Source organism: Tursiops truncatus, chromosome 6 (genome assembly GCF_011762595.2).
Source record: "Tursiops truncatus isolate mTurTru1 chromosome 6, mTurTru1.mat.Y, whole genome shotgun sequence".
Classification (NCBI taxonomy): domain Eukaryota; kingdom Metazoa; phylum Chordata; class Mammalia; order Artiodactyla; family Delphinidae; genus Tursiops; species Tursiops truncatus.
In genome coordinates, this window is record NC_047039.1 from 9,114,685 (window position 1) to 9,141,799 (window position 27,115).

The 27,115-nt window shown below is 51.7% G+C and overlaps 1 protein-coding gene across 1 annotated transcript; it reads right to left on the reverse strand.

The window, feature by feature from the left end:
• Positions 1–1,272: 1,272 nt before the first annotated feature.
• On the reverse strand, positions 1,273–26,802 carry C6H8orf74 (chromosome 6 C8orf74 homolog). Its single transcript, XM_073805692.1, has 4 exons — positions 26,668–26,802; positions 25,601–25,793; positions 4,009–4,412; positions 1,273–1,641 (listed from the first exon to the last, which is right to left on the reverse strand). Exons 1-4 carry the CDS (start codon positions 26,800–26,802, stop codon positions 1,402–1,404), a joined length of 972 nt encoding a protein of 323 aa, XP_073661793.1. The 3' UTR covers positions 1,273–1,401.
• Between the last annotated feature and the right edge of the window lie 313 nt (positions 26,803–27,115).

Consider the following 27,115-nt stretch of genomic DNA (forward strand, 5'->3'; position numbering starts at 1 on the left):
ACCTGGATCCTCCTTCCTCTGTCCAAAGAGGTATGGGGAAGCCTAGCACACCTCTCAGGTACGGAGCACTCTCTCTGCAGCAGCAAGGTAAGGTGGGCAGAAGAGTCGGGATTAGCTCTCCCAGAGGGGTCCCCTTCCTAGCCGGGGGTCCCCTGTCTCCCGGACTTCTTTCGGAGGCTCCAGGGCTGCTGACATGCCCGCTCCAGGGCTCCCTCGACCGAAATCCAGCCTGGCCTCCAAAAGCAGACCAACTCTGCCTGCAAACGTGTAAACCCAGGCACACCTTAGGGGCAAGACCCAGGGAGCAGCGGTGGCCCTGGAGAGCTGGGTGTGAGGGACGGGAGTCCTGCACAGTGGCCTGGCCCGGCGTGAGCAAGGACCACGCAGCAGACGGCCGAGGAGACAGAGTGGGTCTCTGGCCCGGCGAGAGGCAGCGAGGGGTCCCATCCTTTCTGCCCTGATCTCAGGGGCCACAGTCACCTGTCAGCTATATAGCTGCATTACCAAGCCAACAACCACAGGGTTTGTGAAGCTCTTTGCACGAGGCCAGGGCTGCAGGGGAAGAAGCACAGGTAAGCGTCCCACGGCCTGAGCTCCAGTCCTGATGCTTTCACTGCCTCACTCTACAGCTTTGAGGAGGTACTCAGCCCCCTCGAACCTTGAACCCCTTGAAAACCGAGAAGAGCCGGCCGTGCTCCGTCTCTCCCTTAGAATGTTAACGTGGGAGAGGGGCCTTCCACACTAGCCAGCAGGCCTCCCACTTGACAGGAGAGAGACCTGGGCTCAGAGATGAAGGGACACGAGCAAGGTCACGCAGCCGGCCAGCGGCAGAGCTGGGTTCAACGCCAGGTCTCTGACATCTAGGATGACACCTGTTCCTCTGCTTCCGGCTAAACGACGTGGATTCACACAGAAGGAAGAGTATCGCAGAGGCGTGGGCTCTGCGGCCCCCAGCAGGAGACCCGGCAGGCAGGGCAGGCTGCCCGCGACAGATCGCCTTGTGCAAACCTCAGGGAGGAAGGAGTCCCAGCACCTGTTTCCACCCACTGTGCTGGCTGCAGGTCCTCCCTGGCATCCGGTGTTGCCCTCCCTCTTACCTGCTGAAACCCTCTGGGGGCTGTTCTGTCGTCCATGTCTGAGCTCAGGCTTAGTCAATGATGTTTGCCTGGGCTTACAGGACAGCCCTCTCCCCTACGCAAGGAAAATCCATTTGGGTTGGACTTTCACAGGGTGTAAGATGGTTTCCAGCAAGAAGATAGAGAAAATATGATGAGCGTTGCTTTATTTCTTTGAATTGCTAGAAACCTCTGATCTTTGGGGCGCTGAGCACACCACATAATCCTTTTCTATCATCAGTGGCTCTTCCTCAATCAGTCTTCAGACCGTGGTCACCGGGGCCTTCTACATCTTCTTTGCTTTTGCTTTCCTCCCTTTGTTTGCTTTGTACAAATTAAGAGCTTTATCTTGGCCTGACTGGCCCGTGACGGGGAGCGGGGAAGGGGTGGGAGCGTTGAGGTTTAGAGTCTTCTTCTGCAGTTTCAGGTCCAAAATATCAAAGGTTGTCTGTATCTCACACTGCAGCAGCTCCTTCAGGCATTCAATCTGGATGTGAATGGCCTCGTTGATGAGATTTTCTAGCTCCTGAAAGAAACGGAATGTGGCTGGTGAGCAGGGCCTGGGGAAGGCTCAGGCCGTCTGCAGACACAGTCCCACCGCAGTTGCAACTTCTCAACACAGCCGCCTCCTTTCTCGGTGTGCTGGCATCTTCCATCCCCCCCCAGACCTACTCTCCATCTGTCTCCACCCCACTCTGTGCCCTGGGAGGCTGACTTTTAAGGTCTGCATCAACCAGCTCCCTTGACCTGTGGCTGCTGGCTGGGTTCAGCCAATGGGAGACCCTGGCAGGAGATCTGAGGGTGGGGAGACGAGGAAGTCTCTCACCTTCCTGCCGGCCAGCTGGGGTTGGACATGGCCATGGTCCTCTACCTGCAGCTGCACTTCCCTCCCTGTGGCCCTCTCCTACAGCTCTCTTTTTGCTTCCTCTCTCCTTCCTTCAGGCGTACTGTGGCAATCACCCCATTTGAGTGTGTCATTTATTGTTCACACTGCTCTGGGCTCGGAGGCCAGCCCCATATCCCCTACTTTCTGATTAAGTTCCAGATTTTATTTTCTCTGGGCCCCGCAGCATGGTATGTGGGATCTTAGGTTCCCGACTGGGGATCCAAACGGCACCCCCTGTGGTGGAAGCTCAGAGTCGTAACTACTGGACCACCAGGGAAGTCCCTGGTTAAGTTCCATTTAGATGCCAGCCCCCTTCCTTCCTCTTCTGCCCTCAACTCATTCTCACTTCTCAAAGCTCCAGTTGCAGGCTTCATCGGAGGGGTCAGGGGAAATCGCTCAGAGAGTGGGTGTGTCCCCCACCTAGCCAGACTGGGGAAGAATGAAAACTCAGCCACCACGCGCCAGCTTCAACAGGAGACCCTGTCATCGCAATCAGGATCACGGCATCATAAAATCCTGGCGACAGGGACCGTGTAACTGTGTTTCTCCAAGTTCCCTGCCCAAGCAACCAATCAGTAGCGGAGAGGTCATGCTTGTCCTGGGAGTGTCAGGGGACATACCTTGAGGATCTGGTTACCTACAAGTCATTGTTTTGAGATCTCATATTTTAACTTAGAATCCCATGCAAAATCTCACATTTGCCCTAGAAAAATAGCGTTCTTCCCCTAGGGCGTCAGGGAGGATTGGGCTCCGAGAAGACGCACTATGTTTATCCTGCGGTGTTGAGTGTCCCCAGCTCAGGGCCACAGAGCGGAGGGGACTCTAGCCTACAAGCTCCACCTGGCAGGGACCAGCAGGCCTGGTAATGGAGGCCTGCAGGGGAGCTGGGGGCAGCAGGAGGGGAGTCGGCCCCTTCCACCCGTGGCCTTGCCCACATATCTTGGAAGGTCCCTTGAAGGAGGTGGAGACAAGCCGCTGCTTGTGTTCTGTTGGGTCCCCGCTCAACGCATGAAGGGCAGCCGATGCGCTATTTACCGGGAAGACTTAAACTTAGAAGAGTATCATTCGTTCCATTGTATTAATTGTTGTTTAGAGATTTCCCCAATGTTTTATGCATATTTAAAGGAATGCGTCCCAAAGCCACCCACTCTTTGGCTGACAATTCAGAACCAGGACGCTTTTGGAACACAGAGTCGCTGAGATTCCCCATTCCCACCCCAGCTCAAACCTCCCTGACACACGCACACATACATACACACACGCGCATACTTGTCCCTGTGTTCAAAAACAAGCCACAGTGATGCTATCAGTGCCTACATATAGTTAAAAAATGAATTTAGACTCGGCCAGGCCCTCAAGGAGTTGGCTGCCCTGGGACCAAGCTAGTAGCCATTTATTGAAGAGCTGGGCATCAGGGACTCTGGCTCCTGGAGCCCCAGGAGGCCTTAAGACCTGCCAAGAGGGCAGCCAGTTTCCTAGCTCCACACACACCCCTGGGCCGCTGGCTCTGCCCCTCCCCCACCCCATCACATCACTGCCCTGAGCTGTCTGTCCCCTACGGCCCTTCCTTCTTTCCCCCACTCCCCGCCCCGCCCGGGCATCCTCCATGGACGCTGGCTCTGCAGCAGACGAAGGGCACTGAGGAAATCTATGGTGGTTCGCAGCCTGGGGGCTCTTTTGGCAGAATCTGCAGTGGAAAGGACTAGGACTTTGGGGCCAGCCAGACCTCAGTCCAAATGTAAACTCTACCACAGGCTAGCTTGGGGACCTTGGGCCAGGCGACTAAAGTCTCCGAGCCTCAGTTGTCTCATCACTAAAATGGGGCCACGGATTATACATCTCAGGGATGTTTCATGAAACGTGCACGCAAAGCCTGTCCCCTTCTGCCCCCTCCTGGTGTGTGGACCTCTTGCGGGCCTCGGGGTCCAGCCCGGACGTCCTCTTTGTGGGAAAGGACGTTGGTGGGGGGCAGGCGAGCCTCCTCCCGCCGCAAGGACCCCACCTCACCTCTCTCTTCAGGACCTGGTGCTGCCACCTGGGCAGCTCCGGGAGCAGCTCCTGCAACAGGTGCTGCTGCTCTAGTTGCAGGGCCTCCTTCAGCTGCAGCATGTAGGCCCTCTTCTGCACCTCGGCCGCGTTGAGCTCCACCACCCGCTGTTCGTGCTTCCACATGGCCTGGTCCTTGCCGGCAGCCAGCGGGAGGGGCTGAGGCGGTACATACACCTCCAGGTGAGTGACGGTCAGCTTGACGTCCTGGTCCTGGCCCAGGACGTACTGGTAGAGTTTGTAGTGGCGGATGAACGTGTTGTGGAAGTAGTCGCACTGGGCCAGCAGGTGGGTGGTGTTCAACTGCCCCCGGTAATCTCTGAGCTTGTTCCCCAGGATCGTCACAGCCTCAGTGGTGGAGCAGCCTGTGGGCACAGAGGGGCCGGGCATCGAGTGTGAATGCGGCTGAAGCTGCATTGGTGGCTGATTGATAGACTTGGACCCCAGAGTCCACGTCCTACCAGCTATTCTATGTCACCAGTTATTAGGTCTTGAAAGCCATGGAGTGCATCATATTTCCCCTTTTACCTTGGCCTCTGGGATGCTCAGAGGCAATTTTATGCGGTAGCTTACATTTATCCCATTTGTTCCGATATGGTTATCTCACGCCTTACCTATATTTTGACACATAACTCTTGTTTTAAAGACTTATTTCAGCTGTGCTTTATGTTGTTTCCACTTCAAACCCTTTGGGAAGGAGATGAGGGTATAAAAAAGGATTCTGAATCGAGTGGAGCATGAGATGATTGGAGAGACATTATATTGGCGACTTGGGTCACAGAGTTCGGCAAGTGTTGCTTAGACCACGCAGAGATCAATCATCTCTGAGGGTAGCACCGGGCAACGCTCCTTGGAGGGTAAACCGCCTTCTCCCATGTCCTCCCTTTCACGCCTCTTGTTCACAAGCCTGTCAGAAGCCCGGGGTAGGGGTGTGGTTGGGGCTGGGGCAGGACTCTCTCCAGCGTATGATTGCGTCTTAAGACAGGGATGGTTCATTAAAGGGTCGCGGCTAAACGAGGTGCGTGTCCTGTGAACGGACCCCGGGCAGGGAGAGGGCAGATCAAGGGACAGAGAATGACCCTGGCCCCAGTGCGAGGAGACCTGAGTCCTCACACGGATGCTGTCCCCGAGGCGCACTGTGAACTCGGCCAAGTCTCACCCGCCCCCTGACTCAGGGTCAGCTCTTCAGATCAGGAGCTTGGGCACAGGCTTTGGGGGATTCCACAACTCCGTCTACTGAAGACAGAGACCAGGCGTTGCAGACGGGGAGCCTGGCTTTCCTGCTGGGGTGGAGGCCAGCCTGCCCGTAGATACCCGTCCTCGCTCCCCCTGGGTGGAGTCTCCCCGCCCCAGCCAGGGTGCCCCATGCGCCTTCAGGAGGGGCTGTCTCAGCCTGGCCCGCACCGTTTGTTTCTCAAACCCTCCTCACCCGCCGCCGATTCTGTGTTCACTTTGGCCCCTCACTCTCGGCTCTGCGTGGACCTATTTACCTTAACTCCCCCCTGAGTCCTGAGAAGGTAGAGGTATCAGGGTCTTGGAGAAATATTAGTACATGGAGCACTGCTCCACCTTGAGCCTCGTTAACGAGTGCTGGGGAGTGTCACTGGGATTTAGGCTTCAGTCCCCTGGGGGATGGAGGGAGGGAGGCCCCACCACTGTGCAGAATTAACGGTTAGCGGGCTGTGCTTTCCCTTCCTTTCAAGGCAAATCAGCAGACTCCGAGGCCTGAGACAGCGCTCTGTCTCAGGGGGGTGGAGGGGAGGGCCCTGGGCCTGGACGGCTGACGCAGCTCCGTCCCTTCCCAGCTGTGACTCTTGCGCCTCCATTCCCTCGCGTGTAAAATGGGGGACAGTCATGTTTACTTCATAGGATTGTTAGGGGGACCAAATGGGATGACATGTCCAAGTGCCTTGCACAGAACCCACTACAGGGTAGTAATCAATGAATGCTGTAGGAAAAGAGGCATTTGTTTCTGTGCTGTGAGAAAAGTCTCTCCTGGCCACTTCTTTCATTCTATCTTTTCATCTCTCCATTGGTCTTTTCATTCATCCATCCATCTCTCCATCCACCCATCCAGTCACTCATCATCCATTTCTCCACCCAACCATCTCTCTATCCATCCATCCATCCATCCACCAACCATCCATCCATCCAGCATCCACCCATTCATCTATCCACCCATCCATCCATTATCCATCTACCCATCCATCTTTCCATCCATCCACCCATCCAGTCACTCATCATCCATTTCTTCACCCAACCATCTCTCTATCCATCCATCCATCCATCCACCAACCATCCATCCATCCAGCATCCACCCATTCATCTATCCACCCATCCATCCATTATCCATCTACCCATCCATCTTTCCATCCATCCACCCATCCAGTCACTCATCATCCATTCATCCGTTTCTCCACCCAACCATCTCTCTATCCATCCATCCAGCATCCACCCATTCATCTATCCACCCATCCATCCATTATCCATCTACCCATCCATCTCTCCATTCATCCATCTTTCCATCCATCCACCCATCCAGTCGCTCATCATCTATTCATCATCTCTCCATCCATCAACAATTAATTTGTCAAACTGTTACTGGGGGCCTATTAACTACTGGGCACTATGCTAGGTTCTAGCAATATTATCATGTGTCTTATCAGATGCAACTCTTGCCCTCAAAGTCCTCACAGGAGAGATACACGAGCAAACGTTAATACACGTGTAAAGAGGAACAGAATCGGGTGATGAGGAATGCTCAGCTAAGATGGGGTTCTCCTGGAGAAGATGATGCGTGAGTGACCTCTCAGAAGCTGAGCAGGACTGAGCCAGCAAAGGTGGTGGGGGAGGCATGGCCTGGGTACAGCGTAAGCGAGATCAGAGGGACAAGCAGCCACGTGGCATGGGTGGGGAACAAGACCGAGTTTGTTGTTGGTGGCACCTGAAGGTAGAGGCAGAAAACGGCAAGCGTTGAGTGGAGAGGTGGGTGGAAAGCACACGGGAGGGCCTTGAGTGCTGCGTTCAGAAGCCAGGGCTTTGTACTCCAGGCAGTGCAGGGCTTGCCCAGGGAGACTCTGGTTACATGGTGGCCTGTGGGCAGACTGCGGCCCAGTCCGGACTGGAGTGCCAGGTCAGCAGGCGTGGGCAGAAGGGGCAGATTTGAGTGGCAGGACTGATGGCCAGATGTGGAGGGGGATAGAGGCCTGCCCGACTCCCAGGCTCTTCCTGGGGACCCTTGGGGAGTGGGGGCGGGGGACACCAAGAGTATATGATAAGCGTGGGACATTTACCTCTGTTGTGACCCCTGTCCTCAGAGACCTTCCAGTCTGTGGAAGAGGAGACTGTTGAACAGATGACATCCCCTCTTTGTTCTCAGCCCCCAACTCAGAGCTCTGTGCTCAGTAGGGGCCGATAGGTATCCAGTGAGTAAATGAACACATTCTGACATGTGAAGTGTGGTGAAGGAGCTGTTCATTTATCCCTTCAACAAATATTCGTTAGGGGCCTTCTTTCCATGTGTCAAGAACCCATTTATGGTCCAGGAAGGTGGTGAAAGGCTGGGGGGAAACACACAGATAGTATAACCCTGCTCAGGGCTACGTAGGGCTGGGCAGGTGCACAGTAGAAAGAAGTGACTTTCTCAGGGAAATCGGGGAGCAGTTCCCTGAGGAAGTGGTGAAGGAGCTGAGATGAGGAGTGTCAGAGGAGTTACTGGGCAAAGAGAGGTGGAAAAGAATGAAAGCAGGGAGGGGAAACAGCCTGTGCAAAGGCCCTGTGGTTGGATAAAGCGTGGCCCATTTGAGGAAATGAAAGGCTGGGGGTTGGAAGAGTTGGCAGGCTAGAGAGCATCCGGTGGGTCCCACTGTTTCTCACAGGGGCCTCCCAGACCACTCCACCCCACACCACAGCCTTATCAACTGGTTACCTTCCTGTATTAAGCAAAAGTTGAAAGTTAAATTTACTGAAAATAGTTTTTAAGAAATTAATTTTGTCCATTGTTTTGCCAGAAAAATAACAGTTTTGAATGACATTTTAAGACTTGCTTGCATTGCTCTCATCATTATATATTTGTATACATTCTTCTTTGTCTACATAATTTGACAATTTACGCACATAAATAAGTCACATTAAAATTTACTCAGAAAGTATAGTTAAGTTCAACGTTGACAGCTTTTCAGTTTTTAATCTAACTTTCAAATGTTATTTAGTCATCTTTAACCTTGCATCGAATACAAAAGGTAAACTTTATGTGTATAAAGCAGATATACATATAGTATATAATCAGACGTACAGAATACCTAGGATATTAAAATTCGATAGCAGTGGGCAGTTAGGGAAAAACATCTAAAATGGCTTCTCAGAAGGATCCAGCAATCCCACTTCTAAGTATATACCCAAAGAAATGAAATCAGGGTCTTGAAGAGATATCTGCACCCCCATGTTCATGGCATTATTTACAAGAGCCAAGATACGGAAACAGCCTAAGTGTCTGCCATGTCTGTAGACGAATGCATGGTTAAAGAAGTTGTGATACACACACACACACACACACACACACACAATGGAATACTATTCAGCCTTAAAAAAGAAGGAAATCCTGTCATTGGCAACAACATGGATGGACCTGAAGGAGATTAAGCTGATTGAAATAAGCAAGATACAGAAAGATAAATACTGTGTGATTCTGCTTGTATATGGAATCTAAAAATGTGGAACTCGTAGAAGCAGAGGGGCAGGTGCAGGGATCCACACCTGGTTCAGAGTTTCTGGGAGGCAAGGCTGAAGTCTGGGGGACTGGGCTGGGGGACAGACGGCCTGAGGTCTTCAGTCTGCAGAGGGTAACAAGCTGTGTAGGTCACATGAGAGAGCTGGGCTTCGTCACAGAAGCTGGGCTCTTGAACCGGAATTCGTGAAACGCAAGGACATCCGAGGAAGGGCTTCAGGACTGACCGGGACCCCGGAATTGCATCTCGAATTTTGCATGCACATTTTTTCTGGGGAGAGTGCACGTTGGAGAGAATCATCAAATTCCTAAAGGAAAAGTGAAGAATCTTGGCTCAGAGCTGCGGACCACTCAGAGGCATTAAGCTGAGAAGCGAGATGTCAGGCAGGTATTTCCGTAGGACAGTATGTGGAGGACGGCGGGGACGGCCAGTGAAGGTGTCCCAGAGGGCAGGCAGCAGTGTGGGGTCATCGGTCTCTGATAATCAAAGCTGGACTTGAGGCCTGTATGGAGGCATCTTTGTGTGAACTTGGTGAGGTGAATCATGGAAACTTCTCTGGGCTCAGAGGAACTGGATTTGCAGGAAGGCACCCTACTCCTCCTCCCACCTGGCCAGGCAGCACGTGGGGCTGGGGTCACCTGCACCCTCCAGATATGGGCAGCCCCGGCTGCCTCGTTCGGCTAGGCCAGCCCTGGTCTTCTCCACTCGGCCCTGGCAGCCACGCATGGAGCCCAGGTTTGAATCAAGTGCGCGAACCCCGTCGCGCTAACACCCACAGGTATCCCAGCTGCCTGTCATCCTGGCAGATGCCCTCCTACGGGCTTGGCCATGGCCTCAGCCATAGAACGCAAGTGTGGGCCTTGTCCCGGGTCAACAGGGAAGGACCCCTGGGCTGGATTCTAACTTTCAGCCCCAAGACATTCTTTGGACCAGTTCTGGTTTCCAGCAAAAATTGTCCCAAGCTGGCTCAGTGTCCCAAGCTGACACTTGGCCCCCAGACCACCCTCCATTTGTCATGGGTTGAGAAGCCCCTGATGACTCAGAGAGCCAAGGATTAAGTCTCAGGGAGAAGCCTCTGGCTTCGGGAGGACAGATCTGTCCTTGCAAGTTGCTCTTCAATTACAGGGTGTGGCCTTCATTTGCATTGGCTGCTAGGAACTTCCTGAAGACGGTCCGCAAGGGCCTGGAGGCCAGTACCTGCACCGAGTACAGGGGAGGGGCGGAGGGGAGCGCGGGGCCAGAGCGTGGGTGGAATAGCCCAGTTGCTCCAGAATCAGGGCAAAAAGGCACTGGGCCTGGATGGGGCGCTCTGGGCTCCCTCCCGCCCATCCCTCACGGGCTGGGTCTGGGGCTGGGCGAGGGCGAGCACAGGGGTGCATCCTGGGGGCTTGGGAAAGGAGAAGAGGGGCTGTTCCTTCGGGTGGGTGAAGGGGAGGATCCAGCTGCCACTGGTGCCCCATGACAAACCAGTTTGTTTGCCCCTGCCTTGGTTGTGAGGGGAGGAACCCAGTCAGGCTGCAGCCTGGCCCGGCTTACCCTTCCCAATACCCGAGCACCTATCAGGGCAGCCTGGGATGGTGGGAAAGGAAAGCCCGCCACTTCACCCTCCACTTCACCCCCATCCGGGGTCCGGAATGCTGCTCCCCGCCCCCTTTCTGCTCTTGAAAAGGTTCTGCCAAACTCATCCGCCCCGCGGCGCCGTTGCCAGCTCAGAAGGGATGTGTTTTCTTTGGCGGGGAGAGGACTCTTGTTCGGGGGGCTCCCTCTGTGGCCCGCACGGCCTGCGTCATCTCAGGCTCCGCCCAACGCCTCCCAGCAAGGTGAGCAGATGTAGCCACCATCCCCACTTTACCTGTGAGAGAAACTGAGGCTCCAAGAGGTCAAGGGATTTGCTGCAGGGCGCACAGCTGGCGAGTGGCAGAGCCAGAATTCCAACCCCAGCCTGACCGGGCAAGGCCCCTCTCAGCAACCAGACCTAAGAGGCTTGGGCTTGCTTTGTAGACCCTGGAGATGGACACCGGAAGGGCCGGTTTTCCAAAGGTTGTTTTGCAACAGGTGTTACATAAAAATGCATGGCCTTGAACGCATGCTGGATCCAGGGAAATTAAACAGATGTCCTGAATATGCTAATGAGCTCAGCAAAATATGCTAATAGGCTCAGCAAACGGCCAAAAAGGGTTGAGCCTATGCGATGTTTCTTAGATTTCGTTGAGGCAAATACAGGCAGACCTTGGAGATATTTCGGGTTCAGTTGCAGACCGCTGCAATGAAGCGAATATTGCAATAAAGCGAGTTTCCCAGTGCGTATGCAAGTTATATTTACACTATAGTGTAGCCTCTTACGTGTGCAATAGCCCTATGTCTAAAAAACAATGTGCATACCTTAATGAACAGATATTTTATTTCTAAAAAATGCTAACCATCATCTGAACCTTCAGCGAGTTGTAATCTTTTTGCTGGTGGAGGGTCTCGCCTGGATGTTGAGGGCCGCTGACCAGTCAGCACTCTGACCACCGTACCAAGGATCTGGTCGTACTGCACCTTGCCAGCCACATGCTCTGTTTTCAGGCACCATTCACAGTCACGAGGAGGCCCCCAGTGAGCCCAGGGCACCCCTGGCCTGAAGATGGCCTTGATGCTGGGGCCGTTCCTTAGAGCCTGGTGTGGTTTTAAGAAGCACAGACTGGGGGTTCAGACAGCTGTGGGCTCACAGCCTGCTTCTGCTTCTTAACCACTTGTGCGAGTTATTTTGCCTCTCTGGACATCAGTGTTCTCATCTGTAAAATGGAGGCAATAAAAACGTCTACCTCGGGCTTCCCTGGTGGCGCAGCGGTTGAGAATCCGCCTGCCGATGCAGGGGACGCGGGTTCGTGCCCCGGTCAGGGAGGATCCCACATGCCACGGAGCAACTGGGCCCGTGAGCCATGGCCGCTGAGCCTGCGTGTCTGGAGCCTGTGCTCCGCAACGGGAGAGGCCACAGCAGTGAGAGGCCCGCGTACCGAAAACAAAAACAACAAAAAAGTCTACTTCGTAGGGTTAGATGTGGGCATATGTGATGGAGGTTTCCGAAGCGCCAGGTACACGGGGGCACTCAGTACATCACGTGGTTGTCAGCATCGTCATCGTGAAGATCCTAGGCGTGGCCTCCAGCTCCCCGGGGACTGTGAGCTATTCTGGGATAAATCTGGCTTTCCAGAGGATCCCGCATGCTCCTCGGGCAATGCATTCCTAGAGGAGCATTCAATCCTCTCCCTCCTGGGTCCTCACCTGGAAGCTCTCTCTACCTTGCTGGGGGTGGGTCATGGATGCTGACGTGCTTTTTCTCCTGGCCACACCGGCTGCTGAGGTCAAAGGATGGCTGGGAGTTGGCTGTCCCCAGTTAGGGGGTTCAGAGGGTAGAGGAAGGGGCAACTCTTCTGGCGAGACCATTTACTGAATAACCCAGTAGTTCATAGTTCTCCCCAACAACTCTGGAGCATTCTCTTCTCTCTCTCCCTGCTACTGTGAGCTCCTCAGTGGCAGGAACCTGCTCGAATGGACCAGATTTCCCAATTCCAGAGGATCTTTCCAAAAAAACTCTGGACGTGTAGCTGTTGCCCAGTGTTCAGCTCTCAGTAAATAATAATACAACCAGCCTACCCTGGCATGCTACTTTAGAGTTTTAAAGCATTTAATTATCCATCAATTCATTTAATTGGTCATAATCAACTCATAATAGAGGTGACTGCTGTCATTTAACAGATGAGGAAACTGACGCTTAGTGGACCTATGCAAAATCAGGGCTCCAACCCAGATTTCCCAGCTCCAAGGCGAGTACACCTCAGCTCCTGAAGTAATTTTGAGGAGTGAACAGAAGATATGACATATACAGAAGTACAGTACTTCCACTAGGGCATTTTAATTTTAATTTTATTGTGGTAAACTATACACGACATAAAATTTACCATTTTAACCATTTTTAAGTGCACAGTTCGGTGGCATTAAGTCCATTTGCACTGTTGTGTAGCCATCACCACCATCCACCTCCAGGCCTTTTTTCATCTTGCAAACCTGACACTCTCTCCCCGTTAAACACTAAGTCCCCATTTACCTTCTCCTCCCAGCCCCTGGCAACTCTAAGTTCTACTTTGTCTCTACAAATCTGATCACCCTAGGTACCTCATAGAAATGGAATCATGAGTATTTATCTTCTTGTGACTGGTTTCTTTCCTTTAGCAGAATGTCCTCAAGGTTCATCCATGTTGTAGCATGTGTCAAAATTTCCTTCCTTTTGAAAGTTGAATAATAATATTCCATTGTATGTACAGACCATATTTTGGTTATCCGTTCATCTGTTGATGGGTTTCTTCTGCTGTTTGGCTACTGTGAGTAATGCTGCCGTGAACAAGGGTGTACAAATATCTGTTCCAGTCCCCACTTTCACTTTTTTTGGGTATATACCCAGAAGTGGAATTGCTGGATCATAGGATAAGTGTATGTTTAATTTTTTGAGCAAGTACCCTGCTGTTCTCCCGTTCACTAGGATTTTTGTGTTTGTTTTAAACATAAACCAATAGTCACATTAAAGGAAAAATCTACTTACACATTAAGATTTAGAAAGACTTTGTTGTCCTTTTAGAGAGTTTCTCCCTGCTCACTTTCCTGGGACTCAAAGGGCAAACACAGGGTCGGGTATTTTAAAGACTGTCATGGGCTTTTGCCCAAGTTCTTCTCTTTGTCCATAGTGGTCCCCTGCCTTGTCTGCTTAGCAAATGCACCCCTCACCCCCATTCCTCAAGAAGTTGGCTAATACTAAAGAACTTTGGCAAGAAGGACTGCCAAAACTCTGGGGCCAGATGATCTCAGGGTTAATGCTGGTTTTGTTTTTTACTGTGTGAAGATTTGCAAGTTACCTAACCTCTCTGAACCTCAGTTGCATCATCACGAAATGGGGATAGTAGTACCCACCCAACAGAGCTTGGTGTGAACATTAAATGAGATGATCCACGTGGAGGGCTTGTACGTCAGGACTGCTGAGTGGATGTCCGCTCTTCTCCACGTCCTGGCGCGGTGCTCGGGCGATGCTTGCTGGACAATGGCTGAGTGAGTGGAGCAGGATTAAGCTGATTTGGGAGGGTTCAGAGGTCAGAACGGGAGCCAACAGGTGGAAGGCTCAAAGAGACAGATATCAGTTCAGAAGCAGGAAGAAATTTCTAGAAGCAAGAGCTTTATCAGCGGAGAAGTGAGGAGGCATTTAGCTGGGGAGAGAAATCCTGAATAATGTGTGTGTGTGTGTGTGTGTGTGTGTGTGTGTGTGTGTCTGTGTGTGTGTGTGTGTGTGTGTGTGTGTGGTGGGAGGGGCCTTGGATCAGGTGACCTCTCGGGTCCTCTTGACTCTAAGAAGCCATGGTGATTTCCACTGAGCTGACAGTCCCCTGTAGCCACATCTAGGGCATCGTGTGTGCCCTCTGCAGCCACCTCAAGTTTGGTGAGGGGCATCTGACTTTGGATTTCATCCTCCTCCTCATCGTCATCATCCCCGAGATGAAAATGACCACCTAATCCCACCGTCTCAGGGACAGGGCACTGTACTGAGACTAAAAGTTGGCAACTTCTTACCCGTCCCTTGTCCCCTCTGCTGCTGGGGAACTCAGAGACCGGCCAACATGTCCAGCCGACCGAGGAAGAACGTGGGAAGTTAGAGGGAGAACAGGGAGTCATTCCAAAGGGCCAGAGCTCTGGTCCCCAGGGCACCAGTACCACCTACCCACACTCGGGCACATCCATGCAAGACCACATTAGCCGACGGGCACAGCTCCCACTCTGGGCTGGGCCTACGCCACCCGCCGCATCGGAGCCGTCCTGCTGGGGCCAGGATCCCAGGCTCGTGCTGGGAGTAGCTCCAGGTGACCAAGTCAGGAACCCAGTCCCCAGGTGTGCCACCTGGCTTTCCAGGTGCTCAGCTCCCCCAGCAGGCCAGCAGCCTCATTCCACTCACCGCAGGGCTGTGGGCTCCTCAGCTTCTTACGTGCCCTGTGTACAGATCCCTCAGGTCAAGATGGAAGGTCCCATGGCCAGGGGTGGAGGCGGGAGGGCGGGGTAGGGGGTGTGCTCTGCTGTCAGACAGACCTGGGTTCAAATCCTGACTCCACTTTGACCTGGGGCAAGCTGGTTAAACTCTCTGGGCCTCAGTTCCTTCATCTTTAAAATAATGCCCATGATGCAAGGTCACAGTGAGGCTTACAGAGGCTACATGCGGAAATGCCAGGATCTCTGTGCCCCCCTATGCAGCAGGGATAGCCCCTCGGGGAACGTTGGGGAAGGTTCCACGGCATGGTTTTGATTTCTGGCCGACTGACGGGCTCATCCTCTCCTGGTGGGCTGTGACCCCACTCGGTGTCAGGGGCTGTGTTAACACAGTGCCCCACTCCCCCTCGCCTCCGCCCAATGCATATGTTGAAATCCTAAGCCCCAGCCCCTCAGCATGTGACTGAACTTGGAGATAGCGTCTTTACAGAGGGCATTAAGGTTAAATGAGGTCATGTGGGTGGCCCTAATCCGATAGACTGATGGGTTTATAAGAAGAGATTAGGACAAGATACACAGAAGGGCCATGTGAGATACAGAATGAGGCCACAGGCCGAGGAGAGAGGCCTTGGAAGAAAGCAGCCTTGCTCACGCCTTGATCTTGGACTTCCAACCTCCAGAACGATGAGAAAACACATTGCTATAGTTGAAAGCGCTCAGTCTGCAGAACTTGATTACGGCAGCCCGAGCAAATGAGTACGCTCAGGGAGGGATCTCTGGAATGAGAGCTGAACCTTTGCCCCAAGAGATGCTCTAAGATCTCAGTCAGCGGCTTCTGTGGAAACTTCCACTCTCCATCAGCAAAGTTGCCTCCAAAGTCCTCTCCTCCAGGTTTGGTCTGAGAGGCGTGGGGTTAGGGCTGCCCAGGAGAAAGCTGCTGGACAGGCAGCCTTTCAGGAAGACAGAAGGGCCCCTGCTCTCTGCGGGGCCGCTCCTGAATGGCTGGAGGCTCGCCAACGTGGGCAGATGCTTGGGGGCTGGTGGCGTGGCCCCGGGCATGGCCGTGAGTGCGCTGGCAGGGAGAGGTTGTGCAGGGAGCTTGGGGGAGTCATTGCCTCCCTTCAGCCCCGGGCTGTCGGGGTCGGCTGGAGTGGCTGCCTTCCATCCTACAGCTGCCTGGATGACATTTCCGGGAGAATCAGGAGTGGCCGTGGGTAGGACTGCAGATGCCAGCGCCGTGACGCACTTCACCGGACACCCGCCTGGCCGCCTCGTGCCTCCACCAGCCGGTCATTGAGGCCCACTTCCTCCCAGACTCAGGATTTGGGGGCCAGGCCAGCAGGAAAGGGGTTCTTCCTAGCCCAGACGTCCAGGGGGAACACCAGAGAGAAGCCAGTGGCTGCCAGATGTCGATGACGACACGAAGCAGAAGCTGCAAAGTGGCTGAAGTGACGGTGGGCAGGTGGTCACAGGCCCCGGGCGAGCATCTGCGCTGGCTCGGGTGCCTGCAGCCTTGAGTGAAGCCTGAGGCAGGGGGAGGCTGCTCTCCACCCGCTTCCCCTGCTGCAATGTGCCCGTCGGAGATAAGAATCGTGGGGCTTCCCCAGGCACCCTGAACCTCTGCAGCTCCCCGAGGTCCCCAAATGGCCCAGCATCTCTCTCCTTTCCTCTCCGGGACCCGAGGCAGGGTATGCAAGAGCTGCTGCTTCCTGTGATTTCCTCCCACCGGGATGGGGCTGGCAGCCTTCTGTCCCTCTGTGTCCAGACTGGTGACTTCACCCTGGGCCCCAAGGACGCAGCAGGATGGGATCTGCCCGGGGCTTCCCGGAGGCTGGCAGAGGAGGTGCCGACTAAAGGGCTGAGACCAGGACGTCCTGGTGAGCCATTTGCCAGCACGGAATCAGCTTATGCTTTTGAATAATGGGCCACGCTTTCCCTCCCGGTTCTGAGACGATTGGGCCGGGAGATAAGCGGAGCTGGCGGCCGTCCTGGCAGAGCTCTGAATCATTGTTGTGCAAACATGACCCTCCTTAAGGGCTGTCTGCCAACTTTGTTACCTAGTATGCAAACAGAACTCAACCATCACTAGCCCTAGATTAACCCCCACCAAAAAAAAAAAAAAAAAAAATTCATCCCTGGAGAAGCTAGCTTCCAAGAAGAGGGACAGCCCACTGTGGACTTTAGCCGAAACAGAAGCTGGAAGGTGAGCTGGCCGGCCAGTGTGACCACCACCCCCCCGCCCGGCTGTGTGCATCCCACAGCCCACGACCTGTGATGGGTGGGATGTGCCTGGGGGAAGGGGCAGGCGGGACACGAGATGCGAAGGACTAGAGCTCATTTGGGATCTGACCTTCCTGCCCCTGACGGCTGGGGTCCCCTAACAGGGGCAATGAAGAGACCATCTCCTCATGCTGGTGGGTACTGGGCCCTCCTCACCAGTGCGCCCGAGGGTGGGGCAGCTGCATTAGGGGCCAGTCTGGACCTCCATTAGGCGGGCCGATGACTTAAACCCATCTGCAGTCCTGCCTACAGGGGGAGGGAGAGACAAGAAATGGCCCAGACAGCAAGACCCTGGGTGTGGGGCGGGGCGGGGGGGTGCAGCAACCTCTGGTCCGGGACCGCCAGCCTCTGTTGTGCTAACCTTTGCCGAGCATTTCCTACATGCCTCCCACTCTATTATACTCTGCAGGCCCTGCCTCTTTAGTTTTTCCAACCGCCCTATGAGTTGGAATTATCATGGCCCTATATTAGAGGTAAGGAACGGAAGGCACAGAGAGGTAAAGTACTGCTCTCTAGGTTGCACAGTAATGTGTTGGAGGCAGACTTGAATCCAGGTCTACTGACTGCAGAGTTTGGTGCCTGATTGCTCGGCTATGCGGCCTTTAGCCCGGCCCAGCCTGGGCCTGGAGCTGATGCACAGTAAGGGGGAGCGTCTGGGGGAGAGAGGAGGTGCCCGCTGAAATTCCACCCCTGCCTCTGAGGACTGATACGCTTGTTCACGCTCTTGTGAGTGTTCCAGTGGTGGGTTTCTGGGAGGCAGTGTGGGCGTGGCTCTGCGGGGCGATGTCGGGCCAGCGTGGCCACTTTCTACAGCAGCAGGCGTCATCCTGATGACAGCGTGGCGGGGCCTGAGGTGCGTGGGCCTAGCCCAGGAGGCCGGGTTCTCGGGTGGCTCTCCCCTGCTGCACCCACACTCTGCACCCTCCAAGCCCAGTGTCAGCTGGAGTCGGCACTCACAGCGGGTCCGTTAGCCGGGGGTGGAGCCGGGACCGTCTTATCTGCGTCTTTTCTTGCAGCCCCACTTCGGGCACGAGTCTGCAGTTTGCTTTACCTCCAGGCGCCCTGCTCCCTGCCCGTTGTCCCGCCCTGCTCCCTGCGACGCATCTGAGGAGAAAGGGCCTGGGACCATCTCTGCTGCTCTTGAGAAGGGGCTGAGGTGACTCCTGGACGTTTGGAGGCTGATGTGAAGCGGGATCTGCACAAAGCACAGCCACACCTGATCGATCAGGCCATCTTGGAATCACATCCCCCCCGTCGCATCTCCGGGTCTTTGTGGTCCTTCCTGAAACTAAGGGCCGGTCCTCACTGAGCGCTGATGAGGCACCAGGCGCTGTGCTGTGGGCTTCATCGTCATGAGCTCAGTCCTATGAAGTGGGCGCTCTTGTTTTTCTCCTTCTCTCGATGTGTAATTAGAGGCTCAGAGGTGGTGTGGCTGCCCAGGACCTCATGTCCTACAAGGGACTGAACTAGGATTTGAGTCTTCTCTCCAGGTTTGGAGCCTCCAGATGGACGCTATCTTCGCCGAGTCCAATTTCAGGCACTGGGAGCCCACCCAAAGGCTTCCTCCTACTTGATGTGTGTACCAGCCATGTTTCACACATTCGGAGCTGATTTAAGAGTAAGAGGAAAATCTTGTAAGCTGGATGTCCCAGGATCAAGAGTTAAAAGATGTCAGAAGGGGAATTCCCTGGTGGTCCGCTGGTTAAGCTTCTGCGCTCTCACTGCCAAGGTCCCGGGTTCGATCCCTGGTTGGGGAACTAAGATCTCACAAGCCAACAATGGGCCAACACTGACAAGACGGAATCAGTGGGGATGATTGTAAAGCCTTGCATGTGCATTCATCATTGCCATGTGCAAGGACAGGATTGGGAAAATGGCTAGGGATGATGCAGTGCCTGTCCAATATGCTTGTGACGTTGATGCTGATAAAGAAAATATACCCATAGGCTATATGAATGGCCAGGACAAGGTTGATGATAAAATCCCTGGTCACTTCATTGATCAAATCGCAGGTGGTGTTGTGTTGGATCTAGGTGCCATATTTTAAGAATGATATTGACAGGCTTCCCCGGTGGTGCAGTGGTTGAGAATCCGCCTGCCAATGCAGGGGACACGGGTTTGATCCCTGGCGTGGGAAGATCCCCCATGCCGTGGAGCAACTAAGCTCGTGTGCCACAACTACTGAGCCTGTGCTCTAGAGCCCGTGAGCCACAACTACTGAGCCCGCGTGCTGCATCTACTGAAGCCCATGTGCCTAGAGCCCGTGCTCCGCAACAAGAGAAGCCACTGCAATGAGAAGCCCGTGCACCGCAAGGAAGAGTAGCCCCCGCTCGCCGCAACAAGAGAAAGTCCGCACGCAGCAACGAAGACCCAACACAGCCAAAAATAAATAAATAAATAAAATTAAAAAAAAAAAAAAAGAATGATATTGACAAACACAAGGATGCCCAGGGAAGGGCAGAAAGAGAGGGGGGACGGGGTGGGGAGGTGGGGTGAAGGGATCTATGGAAATGATGCAGTGTTAAGAATGATAAAGACAGGAAATAGTCCAGTGGAAGATTCTGAGCAAGGGAGGTTGCCCAGTGTCTTCAGTCAAAAGCTGATGTGCTTTGGGCCTTTTCTCACCTTCCAAGATGGCCCACACTCTGTCTATGGAGTGTGTTTCTCTGTGAATAAACCTTTTTTCTCTTTAAAAAAAAAAATGGTAAAAGGCACTTGGAGATGTCCAGTCGACATGTGAAGATATAATGGTCAGACTATATGAAGCCCATTCAGTATCTGCAGGGCCAGCCCACTGCTTCTAGAGGACAGACTTTGGACGTGTGAGTAGAAGGTGCGGAAGATGGGTGTAACTAAAGGAGGAATTCCTAATGATGAGAGTGGTTGTATAAAGGAATGAATTGCCTCAGAAGGAGGGAGCTCTGCATCGCTTGGAGTGCCAGCAAAGGCTGGGAAAACCTCGCTGGCTGGTTGAGGGGTGTCCCTGCAGTAAAGGGAATTACATTTTCTAATCACCGAGTCTCCTAGCAACTCTAAGCTTTAGGTCTACCAGACACAGATAGACTGTACTGGTAGGGTATGTGATAGGCAGAAATACTGAAAGCGCCAGTGCAATCTAATCTCCTCAGTTCGAAGTTGGGTTTGCATCATCATCAACTGTTTTTCAAGGGCTCAGCCTGTGGAAGGCTCTAATGGAACCTTGAAAGAGTCCGAGTTCCCACCTGCTTGGGGCTGACATTCTTCTCCTGCAGTCAGTGTTTGTTCTGGCCATGAGCCACTGCGGAGCTCAAACAACAGGGCTGAACTCTGGTAGCCAGGCGTTGCTGTGAGCAGTGGGGAGCGGGACCCAGAGGGATGCCAAGAACGCCCCGAGGGGGCAGGGGGTGTCTCGGGTGGGATGAATTTCCCAGGGATTTCTGGGAAATTTCTCTGAAACCAGCCCATGAGCATTGCCATGTCTTGCTTAAGCCTACAGGCTGGGACCTCTGAGTTGGAATGCTGGCCTGGAGGAGAGACATGGAAGGGCACCCGGGCAGCTCAAAAAATAAAGAAAAAGGCTGATGCAAGTGCACGTAATATGTGTGGTAGGAACACTGAGTGGCTTGAAGCAGAGGAGTGATGGGATTTTATGTGTGTCTGAAAAAAATCACGGTGCAGTTTGGTGAATGAGTGCAGACATACAAGATGTGAAAGCCGTGGACTGGTTAAGAGGTGGTGGTGGATGAAGACGTGGTGAAAAATGGTGAGACTGGACGTTCGGGTGCTGCTCATAGGACAGGTGGGTGAGCTCTGGGTGCATCTGGGACAAGGCATTGTGAGTCCTGTTTGCTTCGCAGCTGTTTACGATCTTGGTCAGAAGGCCAGTGGAGGACCTCAAATTACAGATTACAAAACTTTCATACTAAAACAATTGTTCAAAATAAAGAAAAGTTTCCCCAGAAGTACATAAGGCAGGATGATATTGGCAAAACGATAGACAAATAGACCAACGGAGCAGAATAGAGCCCAGAAGTAGACCCATGCAAATATAGGTGACTGATCTTTGACAAAGGAGTGAAAGCAGTACAGTGGCGTAAAGACAATCTTCAACAAATGGTGCTGGAGCAAGTGGACATCCACATGTAAACAAACAACAACAAAAGAATCGACACAGACCTTACATCCTTCATAATCATTAACTCAAAACGGGTCACAAATCTAAATGTAAGATACAAAACTATTAAACTTCTAGAAGACAACAGGAGGAAATCTAGATGACCTTGGGTTTGGCAATGACTTTTCATATACAACACCCAAAGCATGATACATGAAAGAAGAATTGATAATCTGGACTTCATGAAAATCAAGAAGTTCCGTTCTGCAAAAGACAGTGTCAAGAGAATGAGAAGACAAGCCACAGACTGGGAGAAAATACTTGCAGAAGACACATCTAACCAAGGACTCTTAGGCAAAATATACACAGAACACTTAAAATTCGACAATAAGAAAAAAAACCTGACTGAAAAAAAGGGTAAAAATCTTAACAGACATGTCACAGAAGAAGATATACAGATGGCAAATAAGCTTATGAAAAGATGCTTCACATCATATGTCACCAGGGAAATGTAAATTAAAACAATGACAGACCACAACATGCCTATTGGAATGGCCACAACCTAGAACCCTGACAACACCAAATGTTGGCAAGGATGTGGGGCAACGGGAACTCTCATCCATGGCTGGTGGGGATGCAAAATGATGCAGCCACTTTGGAAGGCAGTTTGGTGCTTTCTTACAAAACTAAACATGTTCTTACCATATGATCCAGCAGCTACCCTCCTTGGTATCTACCTAAGGAGTTGAGAACTTATGTCCACGCAAAAACTTACAGATATTTCTTGCAGCTTTATTCATAAGTGACAAAAGTTGGAAGTAACCAAGGTATCCTTCAGTAGATGAATGGATACATAAACTGTGATATATTTAGACAATGGAATATTATTCAGCCCTTATATCTAGACATTGGAATATTATTCAGCCCTTAAAAGAAAGCAGCTCTCAAGCCTTGTAAAGACATGTAGGAAACTAAAATGCATATTACTTGTGAAAGAAGTCAGTCTGAAAAGGCTACAGACTGTATGATTCCAACTCTATGACATCCTGGAAAGGCAATACTACAGAGACAGTAGAAAGATCTACCTTCTGCTCATTGAGGGGGAGGGAAGGATGAAGAGGTGGAGCACAGAGAATTTCTAGGGTAGTGAAACCATTCTGTGTATATATATATATATATATATATATATTTTTTTTTTTTTTTTTTTTTTTTTTTTTTTTTTTTTGCGAGCCTCTCACTGTTGTGGCCTCTCCCACTGCAGAGCACAGGCTCCGGACGCGCAGGCTCAGCGGCCATGGCTCACGGGCCCAGCCGCTCCGTGGCATGTGGGATCTTCCCGGACCGGGGCACGAACCCGTGTCCCCTGCATTGGCAGGCGGACTCTCAACCACTGCGCCACCAGGGAAGCCCCGTTCTTCATATTTTAATGGTGGATACACACCATGATACATTTGTCAAAACCCTTAGAATGCATAACAGCAAGCAGGAACCTTAATGTAGACTATGGACTTCGAGTGATAATCATGTATCAGTGTAGGTTCATGGACTGTAACAGATGTACCCACTCTGTGGAGGGGGATATTGACAACGGGGGAGTCTGTGAGTGTGTGGAGACAGGGTTTCTGTGGGTGATCTCTATACCTTCTGCTCTATTTTGCTGTGCACTTAAAACTGCTCTAAAAAATAGAGTCTATTAAAAAAACAGTACAGCCTGAAACCATAAAACTCCTAGAAGAAAACAGTGAAATCTCCTTGACGTTGATCTTAACAGTGCTTTTTTGGGGGGTATGACACCAGAAGTAAAGGCAACAAAAGCAAAAATCAACAGGTGGGACTGCATCAAATTAAAGCTTCTGCACAGCAAAAGAAATGATCAACAAAATTAAAAGCCATCCTACAGAATGTGAAGAAATATTTGCGAACCATATGTTCCATAAGGGGTCAGTATCCAATATATGTCAAGAACTCATACAACTCAGCAGCAAACACCCGAATAATAAAATATTAAAAATAAAATAATAAAAATGGGGAAAGTATCTGAATACGCCTTTTCTCATAGAAGACATACAGATGGCCAGCAGGCACATGAAAAGATGCTCGACGTCACTAATCGTAAGGGAATGCAAATCAAAACCACAGTGAGATCTCACTTCATACCTATTAGAATGGTTATCCTCAAAAAAACAAGAGATAACAAGCCCCGGACAGGATGTGGAAAAAAAGGGCAGCCTTGTGCACTGTTGGTGGGAATGTACATTGATACAGCCACTATGGAGAACAGTATGGAGGTTCCTTAAATAACTAAAAATAGAACTACCACATGATACAGCAAACCCACTCCTGGGTATATATTCAAAGGAAATGAAATCACTCTTGAAGAGATATCTGACCCCCACGTTCATTGCAGCGTTATTCACAATAGCCAAGGTATGGAAACAACCCATGGATCCATTGACAGACGAATGGATAAAGAAAATGTGAATATATACTATATATGTGTGTGTGTGTATATATATGTATATGTGTGTACACACACACACACACACACGAATATTATTCAGCCATAAAGGAAGGAAATCCTACCATTTGTGACAACATGATGAACTTTGAGGGCATTATGGTATGGGAGAAAAGTCAGAGAAAGACAACTATTGTATGATCTAACTTACATGTGGAATCTAAAGAAAACTGAACTCATGGAAGTAGAGAAGAGATAGGTGGTTGCCAGAAGCATGGGTTGGGATGTGGGCAAAATGGGCGAAGGTGGCCAAAGGTACAAACTTTCAGTTATAAGATAATTAAGTCCTGGGGATATGATGTACAGCATGGTGATTGTAATTAACAAGTCCGAATTGTATATTTGAAAGTTGCCAAGCGAGTAGGTCTGAAAAGTTCTCATCACAAGAAAAAAAATTGTAACTAGGTGAGGTGATGCTCGTTAAACTTATTGTGGTAATTATTTCGCAATATATTCATATATCAAATCATGTTGCACACCTTAAACTTATACCGTATTGTATGCCAATTATATCTCGGTGAAGCTAGAAAAAAATAGTACAAAGAAGAATTTCCCAAACTACTTAAAGAATAAGTGACCCACCCAATGCCCCACCCTCCAGGATCCTTTTGTGTGCATTTCCTCACACAAGGACATTCATAACCACAGCCACCAGAATCCGGAGAGCACCGTCGACACGTCACTACTGTCCAATCCCAAGACCTGACCCAAGTTTCTCCAGCTGTCCCAATAACATTCTTTACAGCAAAAGGACCCAAATTGGGACCACCTGTCGTGTTTAGTAGACACGTCACCTCAGTGTCTTTCAATTTGGAACAGTTCCTCTATCTTTCCTTGCTTCTCAAGACCTTAATGCTTTGAAGCTTACAGGAGAGTGACTTTGTGCAGTGCCCCTAATTGGGAGTGGTTTTTTTTTTGACATCACGTTCTGAGTCTTTGCTAGAACCATCACAGAAGGAGGCTGGCTAATTCTTTTGCATCCCGTCAAACGGCAGCGTATTCTGTGTCCTCTTACGGATGGATCATTTGATTAAGGGGGTGTCTGCCAGGCTACCTCACTGTAAAAGCATTCTTTTCCCCTTTGCAATCAGTGAGGTTCTTGGGAAGTGTGTAAATATCCCATTTCCCATCAAGCATTCACCCACTGGTGCACCTACTGATGATTCTTGGCCAAGTATTACTACGATGGTGGCCATGGATTTGCTAAATGGATGAATCGGCAACTCAGAGCCTAAGGGGTGGACAGATGTGGCCACATCCCCTTATGCCATGGATCACGGGGAGAGATGCTTACCCTCTTCTCCTGAAGCCCAACGCAGGGTAGGGGTGGGAGAGACGCTCCCTCCATAACCTGACTGTTGTTCCCCCATCCCTGCCAGCAAGCTGACGCCTGTAGAGGATTCCCTCAAGACACGCAGCAGAGCAAAAACTGATGCTGGGAACAATTTGCAGTCTCTCAGGAGTACCGTGAAAAGTCAATGAAGGGCTTTAAGCAGAATAGCGACACATTTATGTTAAGCAGAAACAAAACAAAAATTCTAAATTATGGTCCCTGCTTCTCTCTTTTCTAAAACAAAAATTAACTTCCCTCTGAGCCTGCTCTCTACTAGCTGCCCCAGAGGTATGGGTCTAATGATGAAGTTCATACTAAAGTGTAAATGACTGACTGAAAATCAAATACCCCTGGTTGCTTTGTGAACAGCTTGGCGTGGTGCAAGTGTTTCCACCAGGGAGATCAGGGATGAGACTCAGCAAGGACATTCTGTTTGCTCCACTTTCCAGAAAATCTGGACAGGGACCCTCTTTGTGAGCATACGAGGAGGCTAAATGCCAGGGAAAAAAAGGAAGGGGCTCCAGGCTCCTTGGAGAGCTCCTGGGGTTCTGTGTCCTCCCCAAGCCTCTCTGACTCCTGCCCTGGATGCCCCGTACCTTTGGTTTCTTTGAGCAGCTCTTCTGTGAACTTGACCACCTGGGCCACCTCTACCCAGGGGAAGCCTTTGTCCGCAGCGAAGATGATACTTTCGTAGAGGGTGTCCAGCAGGATGCTTCTGCGGGAGTCTCTGAGCTCGTCAAACTCTTCCCAGTTCAACAGTCTCCGTAGGTGCTCCCGACCTTCTGGTTTCTGCAGGGCATGATATATGAGGGGTGGTGGATGAGACTGAGGAATCAGGATGCCATCGTCACTGGGCAAAACATGACTGGGGGCCCAGCATATGCTCCCCAGCATCCTGAAGTGTGACCCAGAATGGGGGTAAGCTTGGGCAGAATTCATCTTTCATTTCTGGACAGGTTTCCCTCACCTTTCTAGCACTGCTCCTTCCTCTGGGTGTTCTCATGCTAGCTGCTGCAGTTCCAGGTTTCTACACCTCCAGCAGACCTCAAGTCCTGAATTATTATGATCTTTGCTTCCCCTTCCCTCAATCAAAATTTGACATTCCTCTGAGACGACTCCCAACTAACTGCTCCAGAGATGGCGATCTGATCATGAAATTCATACTAAAGTGTAAATGACTGGCCAAGAAGAGGTTGGGAGATGCAATGCTTTAGCAGAGAAATGTGTCTTGCTTGGTGAAGCTAGGTGATAGAGACTGGTCAGGGTACCTCTTATTCCCCTCTATAGGTTAGGATTCATTTTACTTGAGAGTTCGCCTGGCCCTTCCAGAAGGTTCTTAGAGATCACACCGACACATGTAGGAGAATCCAGTGCCTTTCAAGGAGGGGGTAAGAAAAGGTGTGGCATGAAGTGGGCAACCACCAAACATTGGAGCTCCCCTGGGGTGCGGGGAGGGGAACTGATGGAAGACGGTGCCCGAGTCAGGCCCAGAGCCTTGTCTCAGCCCCTGGTCACTCCTCTCTCCACCCCTGCAGCCCTTTTAGATCCCTAGGTTGGCACCTGATGGGACAGCTGGCTGGAAGGTCCAGGGAAGGTGGTGAAATCACAGGTCCCGGGCCGCGGGGCTTCCCCAACAGTTTCAGGCTGCTGGTCAGAGGCTGACCTGTGCACAGAGCTGGCCTGGGGTCTTCTTGCCTGAGGTCTGCAGCAGAGCCCGGACACCCCTCTGGGGACAGCTCAGAGGCCCGGGCCCTGCAGACTGGGTTCTCTTCACTCCGCAGGTGCCCACCTTGCTCATGCCTTCCGGCCTCAGAAATGGTTCTGAGAAACCGTCAAAATCTGCCCCCTTCTTTGCCCTAGAGACACAGACCCCACCCTCTACCACACACACAATCACACACACACACTCCCTCCACACTTTGGCGTACAATCCCAGAGGGCTCACAGGGCCCTGGAGCTCCTGGTGAGGGTGGCACCCCTGTGACGAGCCCCTGGGGCCTCCCAGGCCCTCCTTGGAGTGCGGGGGGTGCACAGTGCCTCCACGCCCACCTCGTCTGTCCCTCCGCGCGGGCTCTGCTGCATCAGGCCCGGAAAATAGCCCCAAGCTCCAA

What these genes read in the sequence shown, in the direction of transcription:
- C6H8orf74 (XM_073805692.1), bottom strand. Translation starts at nt 26,802, where the DNA reads ATGAGCAAGGTGGGCACCTGCGGAGTGAAGAGAACCCAGTCTGCAGGG. An exon ending in GCTGCTCAAAGAAACCAAAG is followed by an intron (nt 4,413 to 25,600) that starts GTACGGGGCATC and finishes CTGTGCCCACAG; the next exon opens with GCTGCTCCACCACTGAGGCT. An exon ending in ACCAGGTCCTGAAGAGAGAG is followed by an intron (nt 1,642 to 4,008) that starts GTGAGGTGGGGT and finishes CGTTTCTTTCAG; the next exon opens with GAGCTAGAAAATCTCATCAA.